Genomic DNA, 23,932 nt, shown 5'->3' with positions numbered 1-23,932 from the left:
AACTATCCTGAAGGAAGGTCATTCCTTAAATGAGTTCAGATTAGGATTTCTCAGAAAGCAGCTGCAGAGTTTTTTAGTTCTGAATTATGGTTCAGTAAAGTATTTAAATCCCTGGATAATTAAGCATAACAGTCTAACATTTGGAACAGGTCAATTGTATAAAGAACCCAAATTGAGGAGATTATTATTACAAACGTGCTTTAAAATCTCCTTGTTTTTGTTTCCCCATGTATTTCACAAATCTTCAGTAGGAAGAGTAACCTTTCATTACTAATTCAGCATTAAGTGTTGTCCACAATCCTGGTTTATATTTTTAATTTCTAAAGTCAGTAAGATCAAAACAGTTTACCTAAAATTTTCAGATTTCAAAATTTCCTCCAGCATGATATTTCAGTGGCAGAGTTTTCAATGAACATAGATTTTTTTTGTTTGTTTGTTTTTTGTTTAACTGCTTTGGTGACAACTTGTATGAATTTAGTTGGCTGAAGTAGCTAGCTAAATCAAGCTCAGCTAAAAATATTGACATAGGAGCACTAAGCTCTGTGAACAAATTGTCCCAGTATTCACACTGGGTCTTGCCATCCATTGCAGCCTGTGCTGAGGGCTTTGCTGTCTTGTCTGTCCTGTTGTCTGGAGCTAATGAGCTAGTTTAAGCTCACTGGGGACTTGCAACATGAAAGTACTCCAAAACTGTTCTTGGGAAGGCTTCATAACATCACTTCAATCAAAACCATCCAGAAGAACGTTATCTTAGCCTAAAAGGAACTATTTTTTAAGATTAGAAACAGCTTTTAAAAATAAAAACACAGCACAGTGTGTTTGCAAATGCAAGTGACTACTAGTCCTCCATCCAGTTTTAGGTTTTTTTAAAGCTACCTCAGTGCAGTGTTAAACAGATGAAGAATGTGCATTTAGCCAAGGGGAAAAAAAAATAGTTCAACTGGTAGGTGAAAGAAGTATTTCAGTGAAGTCATAAAATACTTCCTTGGGTGTCCTTTCAAGTGAAAGGTGCTGAATTCTGCAAGGAAGAATATCAAATTTAGGAAAAATGCCCAGACTTGGAGTCATGTCACTTTGACATGATACACTCCAGTCACCTTGGAGTGTGCAGATAAGAGATGCGTAAAAATAACTGAAAACATAACTTGGTGTTCCCCTTTTTAAATTTTTTTCAGTTCAGGATGTATTTTAGTACATTCAAGAGTGGGAAGTAGAGTTACTGCAAGGAACCAAAGTAACTAAGGAAAACTCTGTGCCTGCAGCATTTATTGTAAGATGTACTGTGATGGCTAGTCATATGAAAATCCATTTCCTGAGACTTCTGTGAATGCCTTTGTTCAAAGCTTTACATAATTGTATGTCATTCTCCAGAGCTGCCCTACCAATGCTTCAGTGTTATCTGTTGTTGAATGTCAATTGTTTAGAAAACACACCCGCTGGGAGGAGTGCATGATTTCACTGCAATAGCAAACTCACTGGTGGCCACAGGAAGTAGTAAGGGTTATTTAAAAACAAACAAACAACAAACTAAACCAAACCCTAAGAATTTACTAGCAGTTATGCTATATTTGGATGGTTCTTAGCATTAAAGGTATAGTATCTGTGTGGGTCACATTGGAAGCTGTCAGGATAAAAGTTTGTCATCAGCTATATTCTGTATTTTCCAGTTTCTTGGGTTTTTTGGGTTGGTTTTTTTGTTTGTTTTTGTAATTTAATTTTTTAAGTATTTTGAGGTGATGTATGCACTTGCTTGTTCTGTTTGGGAAGGGAAGTAGATGAAACACCTGGCCTTAAACACCTGGGTACTTGTGAATTTTATTACTGTATTATTGTATTGATGAAATATACTTTAAAATTAAACCTGTTGGGCAAATGACTCTCCTTTTGGGCAAATGTTTGCCCTGCTGGCTGGCTGAGTTTTAAAGAAGTCACTTTGTTCCAAAGCAAAAAAATTAAGATGATAACCATAGCAAAAACCTGTCACCAAAATTTTCAACTCTCAGACTGTGGCTTTTGGCTACTGCTTGAGGAGATGCCTTGTATTTTACCAGGTTTGTACTGGTGGTGGGATGAGTCATCTTCATTCTTACTAGTAAATAGTCAATGTGTGAGCAAGCTGAAGGAAAATGTGATGGGCTCTTTCCTTGGGAGAGAACTTGTGACCTGGACTGAACAAGGGCAGATTCAATACTGTTCTATATTGTTCTTTCTTCAGTAAACTTCAGTAATTGATGTGATGGCTTTATTAATCAAATGAAGGCAAAGACAAGGATTTAGATGTCTGCAAAAGTCAGACACTGAGTTTGCAGGATGGGAGAGTGAGGTATTTTTCTAGGAAACTTGCTGGCCTTGACTGAACTATGAACAGAATGAAACTGAGACTTTCTGTGCAGGAATGTCTCCATGCTTTACCTATTACACTTAACACAATAGCCCACTGCAAATTATCCCTCTAATATGAATGTTACTATAAAAATTATTTGGGATTAATTTAGACCCATACTTCTGCCTTTCTTCTTCTGTTTCTGGCAAACCTCTAATGGAGCAAGTGGCGTGAATACATAAAGTTCATTCTGTCAGTTATGGCAGCAGAGTTGTCTTGCTCTGACAGTAGCATTATATGTGTCTGTGTACTGGATGCATAAAAACTTCAAGAAGGAAAAGTTCCTGTCCCCTGCCAATCTAAGGCTGAAAAAGAAGTGGTTTTGACAATTAGCATACAGCAGGGTGATCCCTCTTCCTAATTGCACCGTGTGGAGAGTAGCAGAACAGCATTGATACTGCAGAAAGCCAGAGGGAAGAGCAGTAGAGAAGAGCAGATGTAGGTCACTATAGTCGATGTGGCAGCCCACAGGGGATGTCAGCCCTGACATCCCACTGGTGCCCTTCCTGCTGCCCTTCTGTCGAAGAGAGAGGCAGTGCTTGTTAGAAGAGAGTGTGCTGCCCAGACAGCAGTGACTGCCCTAATATCAGTGAATTTATTCTTACAGTATCTCTGAGATGAGAGAGATGAATAAACTCAGCCTTATCAGAACAGATTAAAAGCAAGAATATTGGTGAATATTGGCTATGTGTTTTAAGACTTGGGAGTATTTGGCATTTTACACATGTTTAAGTTCAAGGCAATATGCTCGCTGACCTCAGAGGCAGTTGGAAGCGTTACAGCACTTATAAAGTAGTCAGGTTTGACCCCTGGAGGCGGAGAAAGCAGAAGATTAGCAACAATCTCTGACAGATTTTGTTAAACTAGCTTCCTTGTCACAGAATCCTCCTGTGATGCTGAGGAAGGCCAGAATCCAGATCCTGGGGCAACACTGCAATAGTCTTAACCACAAGGCAGAAGACCTTCATTTCTAGCCCAGGCTTTCTTTTTCATCTCTTCCCAGCCTTTCTTTCACACTACTGTTTCTGTAGCAAGAGTGGCCAGAGTCCTGAAAATAGTGGTCAAGTGTTTCATGTACAGTCCCAATTCACTGTCAGTGTGAATCCATTGCATGCACTAAAAGACATAGGTGCCAGGTGGAAAACTGCCTGTGTGATGATGTAATTAAGGACTTTACCTTAATGCATATGCATAAGGGGAAGAATGAAAGTTCTCATAGGAAGTTTTACATCCCATCTTTTGTGCAATATTAATTTTTTGATGTATGTTGTGTGCAACTTCCTATTTAAAAAAAAAAAAACTGGAAAAAAACAATGGCATTATGCACTTCATTTGCAGGATTAGAAGCTTGAGATTCATGGCAGAGGTCTGCTCCTTAATATAGTAACTAATACATGAAGTATTTTTAATCAATTAAAATTTTTTATTTATTGCTACTGTTAATTAATATTACTAATCCACATTGCATGTTTTTGCTATGGAGCCGGAATAGAGAGAGGAACAAGAGAGACTCCTTGGCAGTGAGAAGCGAACATCTAGGAGTCTGCCCATTTTTCCAAGACTGATCATGTCTACTCTGTGACTATCCAATCCTTTCTGCTCTTGTACAATGCCAGCCTCCGGTCAGGCTTTTCATCCTTGTTCAAAGGCTCTTCCTCTTCTTTTTACTCCCAGTTCCTGCCCCCCAACCTTATTGTTCAATCTCCTTGTCTGGCTAACTGCAGTTACCCTCTTCCTATTGCTCCTGCTTGATGCTTTATCCAAGCTATCTTTCTGCATTCTGCTCTTCAGTATGTTTAGCCATTTCTAGCTCTCCCCCTGTTCTGCCACTCCAGGCTAGCTCTGTTTCCCCACCACCACCACCTGTTTGCTATGCCGCAGTTCTTATGTCCTCGTAATAGTCTTCAGGGTTTTTTTACCCGTCTCAAGAACCTTGCTCAAGACCCTGGTCTTGGTCCCTGCCAGCCCCTAGCTTGGACTCCTGCTCTGTCTTGCCGCCTTATTCACTCTTTCAAATTCCTCACACAGCATATGTCCTGTTCTAGTCTACTTTTTGCAGGGGTGGCAAAAGGTGCATCTTACATAGAGGTCTCGTCACGTTTCAAGTTGAGAACATGCCAAATCTGGTATGATACCACAGGCTAATATTTCTGAGGATTTTTTATTTTCATTATTTCAAAATTTGCTTGCAACACATATTCTAAGTTTGTTCTCCCAAGCAGCTGAGCTGTCTTAGCTGAACACCCCCTCCCCAAAAACCCACTACCAAAGCTTTTGATTGAAAACAAACAGGCAAACTCCCAAACAAATGCCTTTTAGTTTTGTAGAATTATGTACAATTGAAAACAAGGTCTTATAATCAGTAGTAGGTTGTGAGCAGTTATAGGGAACATTGTGAGCTTCATTGATGATAAAATCTATAAAGAAATTCTAATCTCTAAGCATATATATATATACACACACACGTACGCATGTGTATTCCTGCCAACATCTGCTTTCGCTTCACAGTAAATGTATAATGGCTCACCCTTCTTTCACTGAGAGAGGAGTAGTCTCAGTTACTATGGGACAGAATCATGCATGTAAGCAATTACTGTGGATTATCTGATGTAACATAAATTCACTGCCTTTGGGCTTGAAAGTGACATACCCTGACTTCCTACCTTGTACACTGTTTGCTTGTTTAACACAAAATAAAACAAAACCAAACCCAAGCAGTGAACAGAACCTTTGTCTGATGAGTCTCATACTTGCTGCTGCGATTGTAAGGTCCCCTTTGTGCTAGAGTAAGCTCTCGCCTGGATATTTTGCACTGCAGGGGAGGGCTTGCACTGAAAAAATTAACTGTTACAGATGATTATTTCTAATGATAGTCGCAATACTAAACTTTTACTGGTACTTTAGGACCCAAATGGAGCCTCTCCCTTAAACATAATGGTTTTAGTTTCAAAAGTGTATCTAGTATTGTAGACTTCCTGTTGTACATTTAATTGTCAATACTGTTTCTTCTAGGGGATAGCACTTTAAAAACAGCTGATACATCTCAATTGGCCTTTAAGTATTTTAATTCAGTAACAGTCATCAGAGGGTTGCAAATGACGCTGCAGTAGTGTTCCTGTATTTTCTGGAGTGCAATAAAATCTCTGAGGAGTTTAGCTGGTATGTCATATTGTAAAATAAAACGATGGGGTTTCTTCATCTAAGCAACTTATTTTTAACTCTGAAACTCTTGAGTCTATTTTCGTTTTTGTTTATGTAAAAGGGAGAGTAGAATATTGCATTCGTCTTAGGATTATGCTGTGCAAAGCAGATGTTAAGCTCATGTAACACAAAGGGGGCTTTATGTTCTTTCACATCTGTCTGCATAAACAGCTCTGTTAACTCTTTAGGGCTCATGTACAGAGCTCCTTGCTTCTATTAGGAGACTGCCTCAGGAAGGACTGATGGGGTCCCCATTTTGGGGAAAAAAAACCCTCGAGAACCCAACTGAAGTCAAATACTGCCCTCTTTGACCGTGTGAGCTGCCAAAGGAAAGAACATCCCTGTCTGTAGAGGTCCAAAGAGAAAGCCTGGGAAGGTCGTCGTGTTTTATTGCCTTGCAGCGTATACAAATAGTGCAATAGTAAGTCAAAAGCATTTTCTTAAAGCCCGTGTTGTAAAGCTGCTTGGCATTTCATCTCATAGACAGTGCTTGACAGGCTCTCTGCACTAGAAAGAGGTTTGAACTCTTGCATCTCTGGGCCAAAATCCATTAATGAAACTTCTTCATACCAAATTGATACACATATTTTCTTTTTTGTAGAAACTGAGAAGTATCACTTTGTCAGAAGAAACAGTGCAGTATGCTCTATTGTACTTTTCCTACTAAGATACCACCCCTAGCTTAAATTTAAAAGCTCTTTTCAACCTTTTAGTCTCTAATGAAGCTTTGTCCCTTTTTTTTATCCTGATTTATCTTGGCAGTAGAATGTGAATGCTTAGAAATGTCTTTCATTGAGTGCACGTGAACTACGAGTTGCTGTGTTAAGTCACCTTTTTATGAATTGCATCTTAAATCTGGTAACTAAATTATCTGTGCTGTGGATTTGGTGCAGTGTTGTGTAATGGCTTTACTAGGGTGGGAAGGGTAGGGAAGGAGTATGGTGATGCTGAGGGTTGGCCTTGAACACTTGGAGAATCTCAGCACAGAATGAAGTGTTGCCATTTGCAAAACTTAGTCCTGAATGAGCAGTACAGGCTTGAAAGGTGACATCTGACCATGCTGGTATCCGTAGAAGGGTTTTACTACTGATTTTGGTCGGAATAGGCTTCCGTCCTTTCTGGGTTCCAGGAAATTGGTGCTTAGCGACATAAAAATTTGCACCGGTTGAATTAAACTAGTTTAGTTTCACTACAGTGAGCATTTGTAGTGACACTGGCATTTTTTTGTCTCGTGCATGTCACCTGCCCATGCCTGATTTAAGTGTGAATAAAAAAGTCACTCTTGTACTGGAATACGTATCTAATGAATTTAAATTCACACTGAGCACTTCGTCATATGCAGACAAAAGACAAGCTTCCACTAATGAGAGAGAATAGCTTCCTCCTTTATGTCATTTACCATTGTGCAGCCCACCACAGCAGAACAATTGATCAGTACTTGATAGCAGAAAAGTTGCCCTAGGCTTTCCCTCATTGCCTTGTCATGGTGTACTGGCCTCTCCTGCAGGACCTCTGGACCCCACAGTGGTGGGGTGTCTGCTCTGTTTGGTTTCTCAAAAGGCCTGCACTGAAAGGGAGCCTAGCTTTGCTGCAGGCAGCTCCGGCTCATCTGGGAAGGAGCTCAGAGCTGTCAGGTAGCATCACTTGGCAGCTAGATGGGATGCGCTATTGGTCTAATTTATGATTTATCTAGGAATAATCTACTTGTATAATAGTTCAGTGCTGTACCTGAGAGCTGAGACTGCCTGGGGCTTGGTGGGGGGTAAGATTGTCCATCTTCAGTTGGTGATGTATTCCTGTCTAATGGGATGTGCTTGTATACTGGTAAGAAGCTGAGGGAAAATTTGCTGTCAGGATGATGTTGCATTTAAGCCTCCTTTTGGTATCAAAGCAGCCCTGTAAATTATTGTCGATCTTAAGGTCAGTAGAAATGTTTCTACAGATTTTTAGTTATGTTGAAAATAGTTCTTAGTCTGGATTTAAATGTTCCCCTGAAATTTTGGAGACCAGGGGTTATTGGAGAATAACCCTAATTGACAAAACCCAGAAGGTAAAATGAACTACTGCAGTCTTGCTACTCAAAATGAACAAAATGTAAATAGTCAAAGGTAACGCAAGAAGGAAATCTAGATTTTAAAACTAGTTCTTTTATGAATCATAGAGTTTTTTTTTTTTTTTAAATGTCGAATTACGAATCATCTTTAATTGCTGAGAAATCTATGGCAGAAAATAACCTGATATTTTGCTGCATAAAGTAGTATCAGCATTCTTGTACACTGCAAAATCTCTGGTGTCCTCATGGACTTGTTTCTGTGTGGTACACAATGAAATTCCACTTGTCTGAATCATTTGAGTAAGATTTTTCAGAAAAGTTTTATCCTTCTCAGTTTTAAGTCCACTTACAGCGACCAAATGTTTAAACAGAGGCAAGCTGAATGAATGTGCTCTTTTATAAAAGATAACAAAGCCCGTAACTGAGAAGCTTTGCTGCTCTTTGGGCAAGCATGGTTGATTTAACTTGGTACATGTTTATGAATCCCCAAACTAGCTGTACTTACTATACTTGAGTCATGCTGAACAAATAAAACTTTGCATCTCAGGAGCCCGGTATGTGTTTCAGGAGGCTGGCATGGATTTTCTTTACATGATCGCAGGAGTGGCTTGCTTAACCTTTTAATTGGCAGGAAGAAAACTCACTTCATGGCCTGAGCCACAATCATCTCTGAATAATGTAAACAGTGATGACCTGAACTTGATCTTTTAGACAAGGGACTCACTTTTCTTGGTAGTTGCATTATACAGACAAGCTAATGCTCTGGGGTCAGCAAGGGGCTTTTGTACATCCAAGCACAATAAAGCTAGAAAGTGTTTCCTGCTGTTCAGCTAATTAATGCAGGGTACCACTCTGTAGGAGTCGGCAGTGGTTTTGCTGCCTGTCACTGCTATTGTACTGCCTGCAGAAGGATACAGAGCAAGGCATGTGGTAAGGGCATGAATTCTCTGCCTTGTTCCACCTATTGTAGGACAGAAAAAACTTAGGGAAGTCAGCTATCAATTCGTTTGCTGAGAAGGGAAAAGATGCGGCACTGGAATAGTCAAAGCATATTTCTCTGAGTTGTAAATAAATAACAAAAATAAATCAATAATACCCTGCGTGTGATGTGGTGCTGCCAGACCAGAATTATCTGTGTGTGTCCTTAAATTGCTCTCCCTCCTGACACCGGAGGGCACATCTGAAAGGAAAAGATTGACAGCTTTTCCGTGTTAGACTTTTCCCTTATATCATGTTTTATGATGTACTGTAGAAGAAATAATTTTATTTGAGACTTTAAAAGCACATATAACTTTGTCACATCTTGTATTTTCTGATGAAAATCTACTGCAAAGCAGTGAGTTCCTTTTCAGTAGTTAATGTAGCAAAATACACAAAGGCATTTAGAGTCTGCTCTGATCTTGTATTCTGGTCAGGTACAGGCAAATTGTAAAGAGAAAATTTAAGGTGTCATAGTGAACAGCATGTATTGCATACTTGAACAGTAAGGGAGCTAAAGCATCTTAATTCTTGCTAGAACCTAGCTGGGTACGTGCTGCCTGTGGCTGCCTGCTTTCTCAGCAAGTTTTTAAGTGGATTATTAACGAAGTGTAAGGCTGTTTGCAGCATCTTAAGTTTGACAGACGTGATTGTGCAGGGGGGAGGGTAGGGGAAAAAAGGGTGGTTGCTTTCAGACAGAAGTTTCTCACAGATGAATGTCTTCCAAACAATATCTTGTAGTCTTGTTCCAGATTAAAAATAAATAAAATATATGGGTAAAAAAAATAAAGTATATGGGTTTCATGCCCAGACAGTAACTCTTCTGTTGTTGGTTTTTTTTTTTTTCCAGAACTGCTTAATAAAACATGATGAGAACGGATACTCAGCAATAGTGGGAGACTTTGGTTTAGCAGAGAAAATTCCTGATCACAGGTACGTGAACTGATGAAAATACAGCAAGAGTTGCAGTGCGATTGCAGGTCAGAAGCTCTAATGAGCCAGATCCCTGAGGCCATTGTTGCATTCTGATACAAAATTTGCAAAAAATATCCTCAGTCTTTAGTCTAGAACTGCAGGCTGGATGACTAAAATGTTCCAGCCTTAATTACTGTCCATTTTGATAGATTTAGTGGTGACATTTATTCTTCAAAAATGTTCCAGTGAGTAGAGGATTAACTCAAGCTTTTCAGTAGATCTTCTGAGCAGGTACTTGGGAATTTTGGTTTTAAAAAAACCGCAACAAAGCAAACACAAAAATACTGTCCAGCATTCTGGATTGGGATGATTTTGTAATAAATGTCCTCTTTTGATTCCAAACAACTTTAATTAGCTTCTTTCCATTTTCATAAACAATATTCAGTGGCATTCCAGTATTATTCTCTTTAACGTCTGGGTTAGTTGTTAAGATCCAGGTTTGTAACAAAGAGATATTAAAATTACTGTCTAACAGTAGCTCACCATTTTGCTCTCCTTAGGATGAAATTATAACTTTAATTCATTTGAGGAATGCACAGGTGACTGTCACAAGCTATTGTCACAATTGGAAATAGTCCTTTTGTCATTCTTCTGTTAGGGAGATCAAGGACAAGGATTTCATTGTTCTCTCTGTATATTGACTTGTGTATTTCAGAGTATCCTGGCTGTGAAATGTGCTGTCAGATTTTCTCCCGTGTGCGCTTCTGCGTAAAATAAATAAAAGCCTTCCAGCTCTTTTGACTGCAAAGAAAACAATAAAAGTTGATCTCAGCTATGCACTGTTTTTAAACTGCACATACCCTAAAACTGTATCTTGGGAGGTCTGAAGGCTTGCATTAATGTTGATGAAATATTGATCTAAAAGCTTAACAAAGTGAACATCTTAATTTCCAAACTACTGATCAGTACAGCCAATGTGTGTCTTGTATGCTCCTGTGGAATCTCTGCCCTTTAAGGTGCTGAAAGCTTCAGCTGTATTCATACGAACCCATCACAAAATCAGGAAGGCAACCACAAGTGCCTTAAGGTGTGCTTAATACCCAGTTTTGAGATGCCCTGAAAACTGAGAGTACAGTAATAGCTAAAGTTGAGGTAGCTTGATACTAAAACAAACAACATAATGAAATCGTTACATTAGCCACCATTTTGATTTGATCTAGTCTTACCTCCATTTTCAAATGCAGATTTGTTGTTTCTACTTTGCTGGCTAGCAAGCCATGCTATTCTGAGGCCTTGAGATGCCTTTTTTTTTGATAGGTATTCCTTCAAGGTCAGCTGGGTGGCAAGCTGGAGGCCTTTCTTAAGGCCCGAGTATTCGGCCATATGGAAACATTGCAAATTTTTCAAGTCGGCTCTATTCTGATTACTTTTAATTTTTCCCTATTGAAGGATTAATCTGGTCAATCTTGACTGTTTTTTTTAAAAATACAGTTTGCAAGCAGGCTGTGCTGAATACTTTCAGAGCTGCTTATTGGTATACATGTAGGGATGGATACCTGCATGTCTTGCTGCATGAATGGAGAACTTGACACCTAGCCTGAAACTGACGTCCACAAACCTTTCTATATATAGATGAAGAAGCCAACTCTGCCAAGAGTTTGGAAACCAAAACTATTGAACAGCCCTGACCTTAAAATAAAATATAATTTTTTTTAAAAGTGGCCAGGCACTTAGAAACTGGAAATAAAATATGAGTAATTGATTGAAGCTTTCTTTCACCTTCTCCTCCTGCTACTGAATGTTCCAGTGACTCCAGCAGGAAACTAGTGTGAAATACAGTATGTTATGGAACCCACTTGTATCGACTTCCCCCTGGTGAAAGTTTCTGCAGATACTTGGAGTTATGGGAAGTTAGTAGCAATGCCTGAGCATTTAGTTAATGGTTCTTCTCTCTCTGCCCTGACCCCCCTCCCTCCTTTCCCCCCATCTATCCCATATCTATATAGTGAGAAGTTACCAGTGGTGGGTTCACCCTTCTGGATGGCACCAGAAGTTCTCAGAGATGAACCTTACAATGAAAAGGTAGGTACATGATATAAATGGACTTTAGTTGTCAGATGTTTCTCTTCAATAGCTGTATACAAGATTTAGAATTTCCATAATATTAAAATTATTGTTGTTTTCATTTGTGACATTTCTATACTCAGTTGGTCATTCAGACTAAGGGATTGAGTTGAATAGCTAATATTTTTAATTCATGGTGTGGATTCTTACACGGAAATAGAATTACCTTTAGCATAATTAACTGTTACGCTATTTCCATTCTGAAACACCCCACAAGCAGAAATATGGTAATGGCTTGTTGACCTAACACAACTTAATTTAACCAAGTCTCATGAGAAATGTAGTGAGGTTGCTTCCCTGACCATACGTTAGTGAAATCTGGGTAGAAGTAAAAGGCCTGTATGTAAACTTGTGCAATTATTTTAATAAAAAAAAAAAAAATTTAAAAAAATCAACATTTCTCAAGGTAAGATACCTGGATAAAAATGTTCTCCAAAGGTATTTCTAAGTTTTCCTGTTTGTGGCATTGGGAAATGTTTCTTTCAGAGGAGGATCAGATCACACTGGATTTTAGAAATAGTATTTTCAATCAAGCTCTTCTTTACACAGGATTTTCTGTCCCATGTGTGACATAGTCTACCTCAGCCGTGCAAGTGCAGCTTTTCTGTGATGAAGCCCACATCCTGTACCTTTTTATAGCTAGTAGTCAATAATCTGTTTAATTGGTGGTACTTTTAACTTGCAGGAAAGTGGTAGCTACCTCAGTAATGAATGTAGTGATTACCATTTCAAAGCTTTTTTTAAGAGTTCCAATTGACCTAAATTAATAATAAAGTACCCAAATCTATGGTGCCACATTCTTCACTAACCCTAGGGCATGGAGGATTGAAGAGGAAGCAGGTCTGGTACCTCATCAGCATGAAAGGTGATATATAAGCCTGCCTGATATGTAAGGGATGAGGGATGCCAGCTTCTGCTCTGTAGGCTTGTATTCCATGTTTTCCTAAATTTTATTACATGATAAACTGAGGTGGGTGGAAATCTGAGGAACTGTGCAGCTCCAGGGGTAGTCAGATACGTGATTACTAAGTGTCATGGAAATTTCAACGGAAATTGATGCTGGTATACAGTGTGACTAGATATCTCAAGCTTTGGGAAAGACACTGTTTTCTCTAGAGGTACTGAACTGTGAGAAGAGAAGAATATATTTTTTCTTAAAAACAGCATTAATGTTCTGGATAAGCTGTGTTCATGTGTATTCTAAACCCATCTTTCTAACCGCAGTGATATATAGGCATGTCATGTTTTGGCTATGTTTTTAATTACTCCCATCTGTAAGACATCAAATGCAACTTCACCATTCTTTATGCAAGGAAGGTTTTTGGTTTGTTTTTTTGGGTTTTTTTTTTTTTTTTTACACTGCTGAATTAAGAGTGGTTTGGTGGGTTTTTTCTTTTTTTTCTTGAAAGAGTTTTAAAGTTATTGCTGTTTGTGCAACAAGAATGCTTTACTGTGAGCATGTGTTTCTTCACATGGAAAATGTTAGCTATAATGCAGTTACTTAGTGTAAGGCTGTGGTGTTGGTTTAGTTGTTTCACGATAACCATTTGGGGTAAGGAGGAACTCAGTGGCAGATAAGAACACTGAGTATTCATAGCTGAACCATGTGGCTATTTATTTTTTTCTCTCTCAGGCGGATGTGTTTTCCTATGGTATAATTCTGTGTGAGATTATAGCAAGAATACAGGCAGATCCAGACTATCTCCCTCGCACAGAGGTAAGTGGTTACGTTTATAACATTGGTGGGAGGTGGTAAATATGCCATGATAATGGCTGGCCTTTAGAACTTCTGGCACTGCTGCCAAAGATACGATGAATAGGTGTTACATTAAAAATAGCCTGTAAAAGGCTTTCTGTGCTGTTACTGTAAGAAGCTCCACTGAAGACACTTTCACAGAGACTTCGTCCAGCTGCAATCCTCATGGGAAATCCTTTCTGCCCTTAACTGGCAGAACATTGAGAGTATTGCAGTGACCTTCCTTTTGTAGAGTGATAGCTCATGTAGAATTCTTGCCAGATTCAGAACAGAGCACTTCTGGCACACTGCATCCACTAAGCAGCCCCTCCTTGTGAAAGGGGCAGGAGCTATGTTAGCAGCAGCTAAAATAAGCTCACCCTTATTTTTGCATAGACTGTGCTAAGCACTGTGGATCTGACCTAGAATCGACTAATCAAATGAGATACTTGTTACTTTCTTCAGTTGCCTTTTGGTTGAGTCCCATCTGCAGGGCAGCTTTTGGCCCTCTATGGGGCGTCTTCCAAATTGTCTATCCCCCTCCGGTTCTGAAAATGCAAAATTGCTTAGGTCTTGAACTGCAGTGAATAAGAGATCCTTTTGTGTCTCTGCCCTTCAGATTTTATAGAAGGGCATTTAAGAAACTGGATAATTTGTATTACCAGACTACCATCCACTGAAAAATTCACGATTTTAATTGATAAATTTTCATCATAGCGAAGCCTCTGGTTTTATAGCAGGCTGTTAATTTACACTGTGGAAGTCACCATGGTGAAACGTCATACTATAAGATATTGCTTCCAGATCCCCACGGGCAACATTTCAAGTGCAATGGATTGCAGTTGAGTCCAGGAAGAAGGATGGGCTTTGAAGTCAGCTCATTCTCTTACAGGTATCTTGTATCCAGTAATCCCTATTGGGAATGCTGCAGTTCGGAGTGTGCATGAAGTTTTCTCAAAATCCTCTGTATGTGGCTGCTGAGAGATGGTGTTCATGGTTATTCCTGATAACTCCATGTAGGGACCCCCTGAAAAGAAGATGCCTTGGGCCAGATAGCAGACCTCATTTATATCTCTATGCTGTGTTTTTTTTGTACAGAATTTTGGATTAGATTATGATGCTTTCCAGCACATGGTGGGAGACTGTCCCCCTGACTTCCTCCAGCTGGCCTTCAACTGCTGTAATGTGAGTATCTTACTTGAAGGGCAGAGGCCTGAACTGGAGTTCTCTAAATCCCTCTGGCTTTTGAGACAGAGCTTAAAGCCTTTACAGAAGAGACTTGAAGAGCCTTCCTATAAAAGCAGCATACGTTCTGATAACCCAGAAAGTCCTTTGCAGTTTTTGTAACCCTTTCCTTCCCCTTGCAAAAAGGTCTATCTTGTGGTTTTGCAATTCTGTGTTCTGTCATGCCAAACAAACAGGTCTGGCACACTGAACAGCTTCTTGCAGGCTGCTCAGGCTGATCATAACCAGTTGTATGCTATTGACACTGGCTGGCCCTCAGGCTGACAAAATCCAGCTGTTATTGTGTACAGACCTACTGAGCTATGAAGAAAGAATTCTGAGTTGTTCTCACAAACAGAGGGGCCAAACAAATCAAGAGCAGGCACTAAACGACTCTAAAGTTTCTATATGCTGCCTTTTGGAAAGTGGGATAAACCTCCAAATCCCTAGCCTGTGTTCCAAAAAACCAAACTTGCACCCAAATGATTTAATATCAGTAAGGCCATAGGCAATGCGCTATATGGAGTAAATTTTCTGCCAATTATTCAAGTAAAATTGTGATAGTTAGTGCTGGATACCTTCATGGCTCCTCAGTGTGAAAATTCCAAGGAAGTAGATCTCTTTTGTGGGTTATCCCATAACAGAGGTTGCTAGTACCTTTGTATAGTAAACTGGTTTATATGAAGTAAGAGAACCTGAGCTTCTACCAGATTCAGCTGAAGTTGGGAATGTCCAGTTTGCACAACTTAAGTTGAGGCAACTTCTAAAAAATTTTATTGCACAAAACTTTGCCCGGGACTCCGCAACCAGGCCATGCTGGAGCCCATACCAGCACTGTGTCCAAGTGAGTGTTTGTAAGAAAAGTCTCATCTCTCCATGCTCTTGATGCTTATTTTTGTCCTGAGCGCTCTCTTGACTTTGTATTAGTACAAATGCATGTGCTCAAGGGGAGAGCAGTATAAAGGTGAGGATGTGAGCAGGTGGGGGTTACTGCCACTCTTCACCGAAGATAGCGTAATTTAATTCTAAAAATGTTTGTGGAACTTACTCTGGATAAGCTACTTCACTCCTCTGATTTCATGGTAGTACAGCGGAGCTTGCTTCACCAGGACAGTGGTACGTCTGACTCATGTCTGTGAAGTGTTTTGAATACGTAAGCACTAAAGGGTTTGGCTAGAGGTCGGATTTGACTTTGGAAATCTCAGCTCCCACCTGTAGACTCCAGAAACCATACTGCATCCAAACACATGGTGCATGATTCAAAGCAATTTTTCAGCACAGGTGAAATTCAGAGTAAAACTACTCATGAAGAAAGGGGAAGTGACTGATCTTACATCCTCATGTAAAAATTTGGTGTGTTCAGAGAAAAAAGATTTTCTCCTACTGATTATCATCAAATGCTGCTTCCTGTATAAGAAATGTCCCTTCCCTGAACTGAAAGTGGAAATTACTGTCTTGTGATCAAGCCATTCATATGCTGATTTCAGTGTGGGGCATGCTGTAATTCACTTACCACTTACCTAGTAAAAGGAAAAAGGTGGTGAACAGATAAGGCTTTCTTCTGTCTTCCTAAGCATGCTGTGCTTCAGTAATAGGTGATCTGTGTGATAATTTGCTCTTAGACATGGACGTTTGTATAGCTTTTTATTATTTAATAGGTCAACAAACAGTGTAAACTGTATAGCTCAGCTGATTAGCTGAACTAATGTGCAAAGCCCTGGGGTTTTCTACAGCCAGGAAACATGTTTTAGGACAACCTAAGAAAACCAGTAAAAACTGACATGTATGAGTAGTGGATTAAAATTTCTTTAATTTGCTGTTATAAAGTGTTTTTTTTAAATAAGTACATGCAAGGAAGTCTAAAACTTAAGGCTCCCCAACAACTATAAGCCTGCTTGTGCGAATACTTATAAACATAATCACGTATGATCATGCAGAAAGCTTAGCAGCACGAGCTGAGCTGTGGGCAACTGCTGCCTTGAGGAAGAACCTTCTATTCCATTTGGGCAGAATCTGGACTGCTCAGGGATGGAAGAGGCAAATGTTGCTCCGAGTCACTTTTCCACTGCTGCTGTTGTCCTGGATCTTACCTAGCACAAATTAAAATAGCCAGAGAGCTCTTCTTACTTCTGTAGCTTGCAACAGCTCCCTAAGCTTCCCAAATTAGTAAGTTTGTCAGAGTACAGAGTGTGTGCTTTGGTGTTGCCCCTGCCCTACTCTTTCAGTGATATAGGGAAAGCAGAAAAGGATGTTTTCCTATGCCAGGAAATTCCAGTTGCTGCATTAGAACAACTTTCTTGCTGCTCTTGAGCTCTTCAGGTGTGATTTGTTTGTTCTGTATTACTGTACATATGAATTTTTAGCCCTTTACCCTGTGTTGCTAGAAGGTGTTCTGGCATTGCTGATCATACCAGTTCTCTTCAGACAGATCCATCTCGTAGGACCTGCAAGGCAGTACCAGGGAGGTCTTTGGGGTTTGTTGTGTACAAAGCACCACTGTTCCCTTTGTATAAGAGGTGAGATCTGTCTGGGCTTGTCTGCTCTGAAAAAGCCTTTAGAGGGCTGGAAACAGGAATCAGGTCAAGCGGAATCTTTTTTAATAGTGTAATGAGGTTAACTTTCAGCTGCTGAATTAGACGTTGCTACCTACAGTAGTTAAACCTGTAACACATATACAGGGTCAATGTTCAAAATTATGAAATGCCTTCTAAGTTACTACTTAAATTAAGCTGCTTGCACTGTAGTATAATTTTAGTGTTGGACTTTGTTTAGAAATCCATTTCTACTAGGGTGAATAAATACATACGTACTGATAAATACAAACTGAATACATACTGATGACTGGGGGAGGGGATATTTTACTTGGGCAAAGATGGATTTTTTCTGTTGTATTACTTTGTCAAATTATATAACCAGTCTTGCTTCCTCACAAGACAGACCTGTACACCAAGTAGTAAGGCTAATTAACAGATGGAAAGATATAACATTTTAAACTTTAAAATCAGCAATGCCATGTAGGTGGGTTTTAATTAAAGCCACAAGGAGATGATGGAAGAATTACAAACTTTTAAAGAATGACATAGCCAAGTTGTTCTGTTTAATCCTTATTGCTTCAGGCACGTTTTGAAATAACATTGATATATAATCTCTGACTGATAACTGGAGTCCAGAAAGAAATCCTTGAACTATGAAAGCTGTTTAAAACAAACAAACAAAACCCCTCACAAGCCCTGAATCTAACAGCTTCCCACCTTTTCAATTTAAAATGCGTCCTCTTCATAGAACGTTTACAACTTGGTAATTAAAGGTGGGAGGTATAATAGACATAAACTAGGACAGAATAGTACTTTTCCCTGCTTTACTTCGGTTTTCTGCAATGACAACACACTTCTTAAAACGGTCTTGAATTTCTTCAGTTCCTTCAGATTGTCCCTCTGTCTGTCCACTGTGTAAGCAGAATAGTGTGGACAAACCCACATGAACTTATTTGATTTGTGTGCATTCACAGATGGATCCAAAGTTGCGTCCTTCATTTGCTGATATTGTCAAAACACTGGAGGAGATTTTAAACCGCCTGAGGAACGAGGACTCAGAGAGAAAGTTTTTGAACCTTGACAACAGTGAAAGAAAACCCAAAGGTAAGTGTCTGTATTGTGCAAACATTGCTGCAGGCTAGTAGCAAGAGGATACAATGCTTCATATGTTGAAGACTGGGATTTCAGCTATATATGGTGTTATTTACAGCTTATGAGTGATTTTACTCAAAGCCTGAAAATTATTCTGGAACAATGCTATATACTTCGCACTGCAGAGTGTCCTTTGGGAAAAAACAGCTAACTGTTTCTTAAAGTGCCTCAAAAGATTCTGCCCACAAGCTCTTGAGGGGAAATTCAGAGTTCATTTGGGAATGGTTTTGTAAGCTGCTAACAGTATATGAAAAGCCATCAACTTTCGCTTTGTCCCTGCCATACTTAGTCTATATACGTAATTTCTTTGGAGTATGTTACATATAACACTTAGAAGCTTCTTAAATTCCTTCAGGAGGAAGAGCAGAGAAGATGCAAGAGTATTATAAAGTACCTAGAAATACTGTGAAAGACTGGGGAAAAGATGAATGCCAGATCTGCTTGGGAATGCTGGTCTTGAAGGGCTTTCTCTAAAGCTGTCTAGTGCCACCTGGTGTGGGGAGCAAACTGCAAGCAGTTCTTGTAGGCTGGGGAATATTCTGACTTAGGTATGTTTTATGTTAGACTTCTGGCATTGGAAACTTAGAGTACAGTAAAAATAGTTTCTCGTATTGTGTATATATAAATACACAATATATATACATATCTATCTATCTGTAATATGGTTACAGATTGAAGTAAGTTCTGTATTTCAAACCACATGGAGTGCATGCATGTGGTAGTTCTCCCACACCTGGAGAAAAGCATCTGAAAGAGGTGTGAGTTAAAAAGGAAAATGGTTTGTTTGTTTGGGGTTTTGGTTTGGGGGGGGGGGGTTTGTTTGGTTTTTTTCTTTTTTCTTTTAATTTTCCTGGCATTTTCCCTTTGAAGTACATGTCAGATTTGCATCTTCTTGGAGAAGTGTTACATGCTGTTCTTTGACTTGCATAGACTTTCCTAGGTGGAGTGACTACAGTCTAAACTGTGGCAATATTTAAAGGGAAAAGTGGAAATATGTATGTGCTTATTCTGGAAATGGTAATGAAAAGGACGTATCACTTCTTTATATCTGTTTGTTATTGCTCTATCACAGCTCTTCAGAGGCACCTTGAGAGCCAGTGGCAGATGTATGTTCCACACACTCAAGGAGTTAGCATCTTTTCCTAAACAACTACAATTTTCCCATCCTGTTTTAGTGATACAGCTTTTATTTTTTTATATATGTGTGTGTGCGCGCATGTGCACAAATAAATACACGTACACACGTATGTACAACTTTTTAACTCCTATGCATTAGGGTCAACTCTCATATATCCCTAGTTTCTGTATTGGATAATGCACTGAATGAAGGCTGGGACGGAATGATTTAAACTCTTCATGGTATCAGGAGGGGCATTTATTTTGCTCTTAGACTTTTCCCATCAGGGTGAAAAAGTCCCAATTCCTTTGGCAACTATGTTGTGTACTTGTTCTCTTTTATGGTCAGTATCATCAACAGATCTTGGGCAACCTCTGCTGGAAGCCAGGATGATAAATCTAGAAACATGCAAATTGTTCTTCTCCAAGACCACCCTGTGCCATCTCTGCTGTGTCAGTGTACTGGCAGCGAGGAGGTTTGAAGGGGCCCTAAAATACAGGGTTTGGATAGAAGAGGGAAAGACTTCCTCATTCCTACCAAATTTTTGTACGGTTTCCTTTCCTTTGTTTTTTTCTGAAGACAGTATTGTCTTGCCAAATTAGCATCCCCCATAATGTGGGTGGCAAATTTGATCATAAAATGATAAAGAAGCAGTCCAGTTTCAGTGCCTAGGGAAGTAAGATGGCATTAACTGAATTTGCATTTCCTCAAGTCTTCAAGATGACTTTTAATTAGCCTGAGGCATGAGTAAAGAGGAGAGAATATTTTAAATGTAGTTTTGACTGCCTTACATTTAAAAGGTCCTGTGGACAGGGCTGCCAAATCTCCATGTTTGAAACCAAGAATACACTGAGGAGAAGAGAACGGTGTACTTGTGTTTGTACAGGAACTTGTAAGGAACGAGCAGGGGTGTGCTTATGGAAGATACTTTGGAACATCAGAAATGCAGCTTTTTCTTTACAGTTGTCATGAAGGTTCTGTGAGTGAGCAGACATGCAGGTATATAGCTCCTTTAAGCTAAGTGTATTTCTCTTCTTCTACTCAGGGTCAATTGAAAAAGGACCAGGAGTAAAACGTTTGAGTTCCCTGGATGATAAGATCCCACCCAAGTCACCCCGTCCACGTCGGAATATCTGGTTGTCACGCAGCCAGTCGGATATCTTCTCCCGCAAGCCTTCCAGGAAGATAAATGTGCAGGACCCCTACTATACGCCAAACAAAGGGTTAGGCCGGAAAGTTAATCCCTTCAGTGCCCGGGAGGACCTCAAGGGGGGGAAGATCAAATTCTTTGACATGCCAAGCAAGTCTGTGATTTCCCTCGTGTTTGACTTGCACTCTCCAGAGGCAGGTGGAGGCCTGAAAGCCAGCCAGTCCCAGTTCCGGCAGGCGTATAGCACAGACTGGCAAGAATTTTCCCTCCTTCCTGGGAGGAGATGCAGATCGCTTCCACTCTCTCCTGAATTGCAGCACAAGGAATATGGCCTGTTTGGGGGACTGTCTTCAACTGTCAGCAGGTGTGACCCAACCCAGCTAGGTGCAGAGGTTCGGCAAAAACTCCTGAGTAGTAGTAAATATGGTGTGTCAGAGATTCCCCCCTTTCAAGCCAAGCCTCACAGGCCAGAATTTCTTCCTGTAGCAGGACAAGAAGAGGATATGGACTGTTCAGATGGGCCAGTGGCCCAGGAGGAAAATGGGTTTTGCCCTGTTGAGAACACGTGTGGAACATGTAATCAACCATTATTGCTGGCCCAGCCTGAGCCACTATCTTACAAAAAGCTCCCAGTTGAGAATTCAGTGAACTCTGAGGGACATGGCTCCTCACAAGTGTTTGCAGGTTGTCTCCCTTCTGAAGAAATGGAGGTGGAAGATGACCTACTGAAAAATACTCCACTAGAATCTACAAAGCCTCTGTTCAGTGTTAGTCCTTCCACCGAGCTGAAGAGAGAGGCATGGCCCTTCAGGGAGCAGGATGGGGACAGTCCTGCCCCGTTGTCTCAGACCTCCTCCAGCATCTCAGCAGGTGGCAGCACGCAGTCAGCTTGTGACATATGAAGAGAGGGCTCAAACTGAATGTGTCCTTGAGGGAACAGTTGTTCCCAGTCGCTTAAACTCTGTTTTTCTATAGTGCTGAGCTTCACATTCAAAAGAGACTCAGCAGATGCTAGAAACTGGCTGTCAAACAGATAGCTGCAGACAGCGTCTGGAGAGACTGATTATTTTAACTTTATTTCAAACTGTGCTTATTCCCTTCCCTGATTTGCATGAGGAGGGGGAACTTCTCCAGCCAGAATGGCCATGTGGGCCCCACAGTCCTTCCAAGAGGCAGCAGCCAGAGCAGGCACTGTGTAAACAGTTTGACCTGGATTCCAGCATGGAGCATTTCAAGGCCTTAAGCTCCATGTTGGGTAGAAAGAGTGACCCTTAGGTTTTCCATCTTCCTCCGACTGACCAGCTGCTCTAAACCACTGCAGATTTTGCATTAACATTCTGCAGTGGTGCACGTGAGTCGGAGCCTCTGCTTTAGAAACAGGCACAGAGAGCTTTCAGAGCTATGTTGAGCAGATAGGAATGCTCTCTGGTCCCAGAGCTGCTGTGAATGCTGTTGCAGCATTAAACAAGCTCTTCTTTCAAAAGCAGCAAAAACAAAACCCCTCATGCTGGTCGCGATCTGCAGGCTGAGTCACATGACAAGTACTTTGCGATTAACAAGGCGAATCTGTTCCCTGGTGTTTCATTTTCCCTTGGGATTTGGTAATGATGTGTAATACATTAGTGCAGGGAAGCAGGATGCGGTAAGCACCGCTCTCCTCCTTGCACAGCTCTTCATGTACCTCAACCCAAATGTGGAGGAAGATTTGCCCAGGGCACAAGAGGAGAGCCATATTCCAGGCATTGTCATTTCTGGGCTTCTGGAGAAACTGCCAGTGAAAGTACCAGTTGTCCTGAGCTTTTGGGGGGTGTGGGCTCCTTATCTCTGAAGAGCTGAATGGACATCGTGATCTGTTTCTGCAGAATAGTTAGTTATATACAATATCTACATCACAGTTGACTATTACCACTAAGCTAGAAGGGTCACATTCACCTCCCTCTCTGGTATGACATCCCATCTCATTGATATCACTGCAGTAACGATGGCTCCTTACTTAAAACCAGATTGCTTGATAGAGGACAGGAATCCCCTGCTCAGGGGAAGTTGCCAGCAGTGTTGCAGCCACACAAGTGTTCTTGGAGAGGATAGACAGTAGACTCACAGAAGGGCTTTGAATTGTCAAACTGAAGAAAAGTAGTTTGTCCCAAACTAACTTTTTTTTCCTTCTACAGAAAGAAGCTGTTGTCTTCATTGGCTTCTCCTGTCACTGAATAGGATGATTTTTTTTTTTTTTTCTTCTTCCCTCCACCAGCAGGTACATGTGAAAGAAGCAGTGGCATAAGCTTTAATGCTACTTTCTGGAACCAGCATCAGAGATCCCTGCTCTGGGATGGGATGTACGGGAAAGCTTGTTCTGTGATGACATTTGTGCAACATCCTGCCCTTTTCCACTATCATTGTCCCAACAACATAGGATTTTTTAATTTTTTTTTTAACCTATATTATCATTCCTAACTGAGGTATGCATTGCATGCCTGCTGAGCAGATGGTGATGCAGTGGAGTCCAGAATTTCACCCAGGTAGCCTGTTACAGTCTTCCTGCTCTCTTGTAAGGATGGAAAATGTAAGCTAGTCTCTGATGGCAGCAAGACTATTCCTACTCTTTTCCTATCTCAAAGAAAGGATGAAGGAGAAAGCCTTAGTTCTTTCTTGGCTGAGATGCTTATCTTTCCAGAGGTGTAGCTAACTATTCTGTGAACTGTAATTATGACTTCCTCTTATGAAGTATGCGTTAACCTGAGCAGCAGTTATCCCTTTGCAGTGGCTGCGAAGAATTAAATGAGAAACCCAGCGTCGCTGAGTTACTTAGCACAGTCCATGCCAGATTAGGCAGCTGTTAGCAGTTTGAAAGAGAAAATGCCTGTGCTTACCAAGATCACCCTTTTTGGCCCACACGTCTCTGCCTCTTGAAGGTGCTGATCTGTAGAGTAGTCTGTCTTGTGTATCCTGTCTGCAGGGCTGGTGTCTGCAGAGTGCAGAGCAGCTTGTATGGCTGGCACTGTGTGTAACTTCCTTTGAGGACAGGGAAACAGTCAGCAGAACTCAATTGCCAGCTAGTTGCCTGCCTGGTGCCTGCTTTTTTTTTCTGGCCCCCCCCCCCCCCCCCCCCCCCCCCCCCCCCCCCCCCAGTTTTATCTTTTATACAATTGTAATCTTTCGGGAGGGAAACCATCAGCACCAGCTTCTGTTGTCACAAGATGCATTTAGGCGTGTGACTTCAGACAAACAAGCAATAATAAGGAATATTTTACATCTGGATCACCAGGCTGTGAAGAAGCTGTCCAGCATCCTACCGCTGCCTGCAGCCTCATCGGAGAGCACACGCACGCCTCTGGCTGCTCTGTGGCTTGCATTAGCCCTGGTTGT

At 40.7% G+C, this 23,932-nt stretch overlaps 1 protein-coding gene across 1 annotated transcript in view; it reads left to right on the top strand.

The window, feature by feature from the left end:
- Window positions 1-22,175, top strand: part of TESK2 (testis associated actin remodelling kinase 2) — an 81,628-nt gene extending 59,453 nt beyond the window's left edge. The window contains exons 6-11 of the mRNA XM_050901340.1: window positions 9,466-9,548; window positions 11,537-11,612; window positions 13,288-13,371; window positions 14,488-14,574; window positions 18,122-18,251; window positions 20,462-22,175. Of these exons, the coding sequence (XP_050757297.1) occupies window positions 9,466-9,548; window positions 11,537-11,612; window positions 13,288-13,371; window positions 14,488-14,574; window positions 18,122-18,251; window positions 20,462-21,468 (1,467 nt within the window). The 3' untranslated portion in view covers window positions 21,469-22,175. The remainder of the gene's footprint in view (window positions 1-9,465; window positions 9,549-11,536; window positions 11,613-13,287; window positions 13,372-14,487; window positions 14,575-18,121; window positions 18,252-20,461) is intronic.
- Window positions 22,176-23,932: the final 1,757 nt, after the last annotated feature.

Source organism: Gymnogyps californianus, chromosome 8 (assembly GCF_018139145.2).
Source record: "Gymnogyps californianus isolate 813 chromosome 8, ASM1813914v2, whole genome shotgun sequence".
Taxonomy (NCBI): domain Eukaryota; kingdom Metazoa; phylum Chordata; class Aves; order Accipitriformes; family Cathartidae; genus Gymnogyps; species Gymnogyps californianus.
The sequence above is the reverse complement of the archived record's forward strand: the minus strand, read 5'-3'. Positions and strand labels throughout refer to the sequence as shown.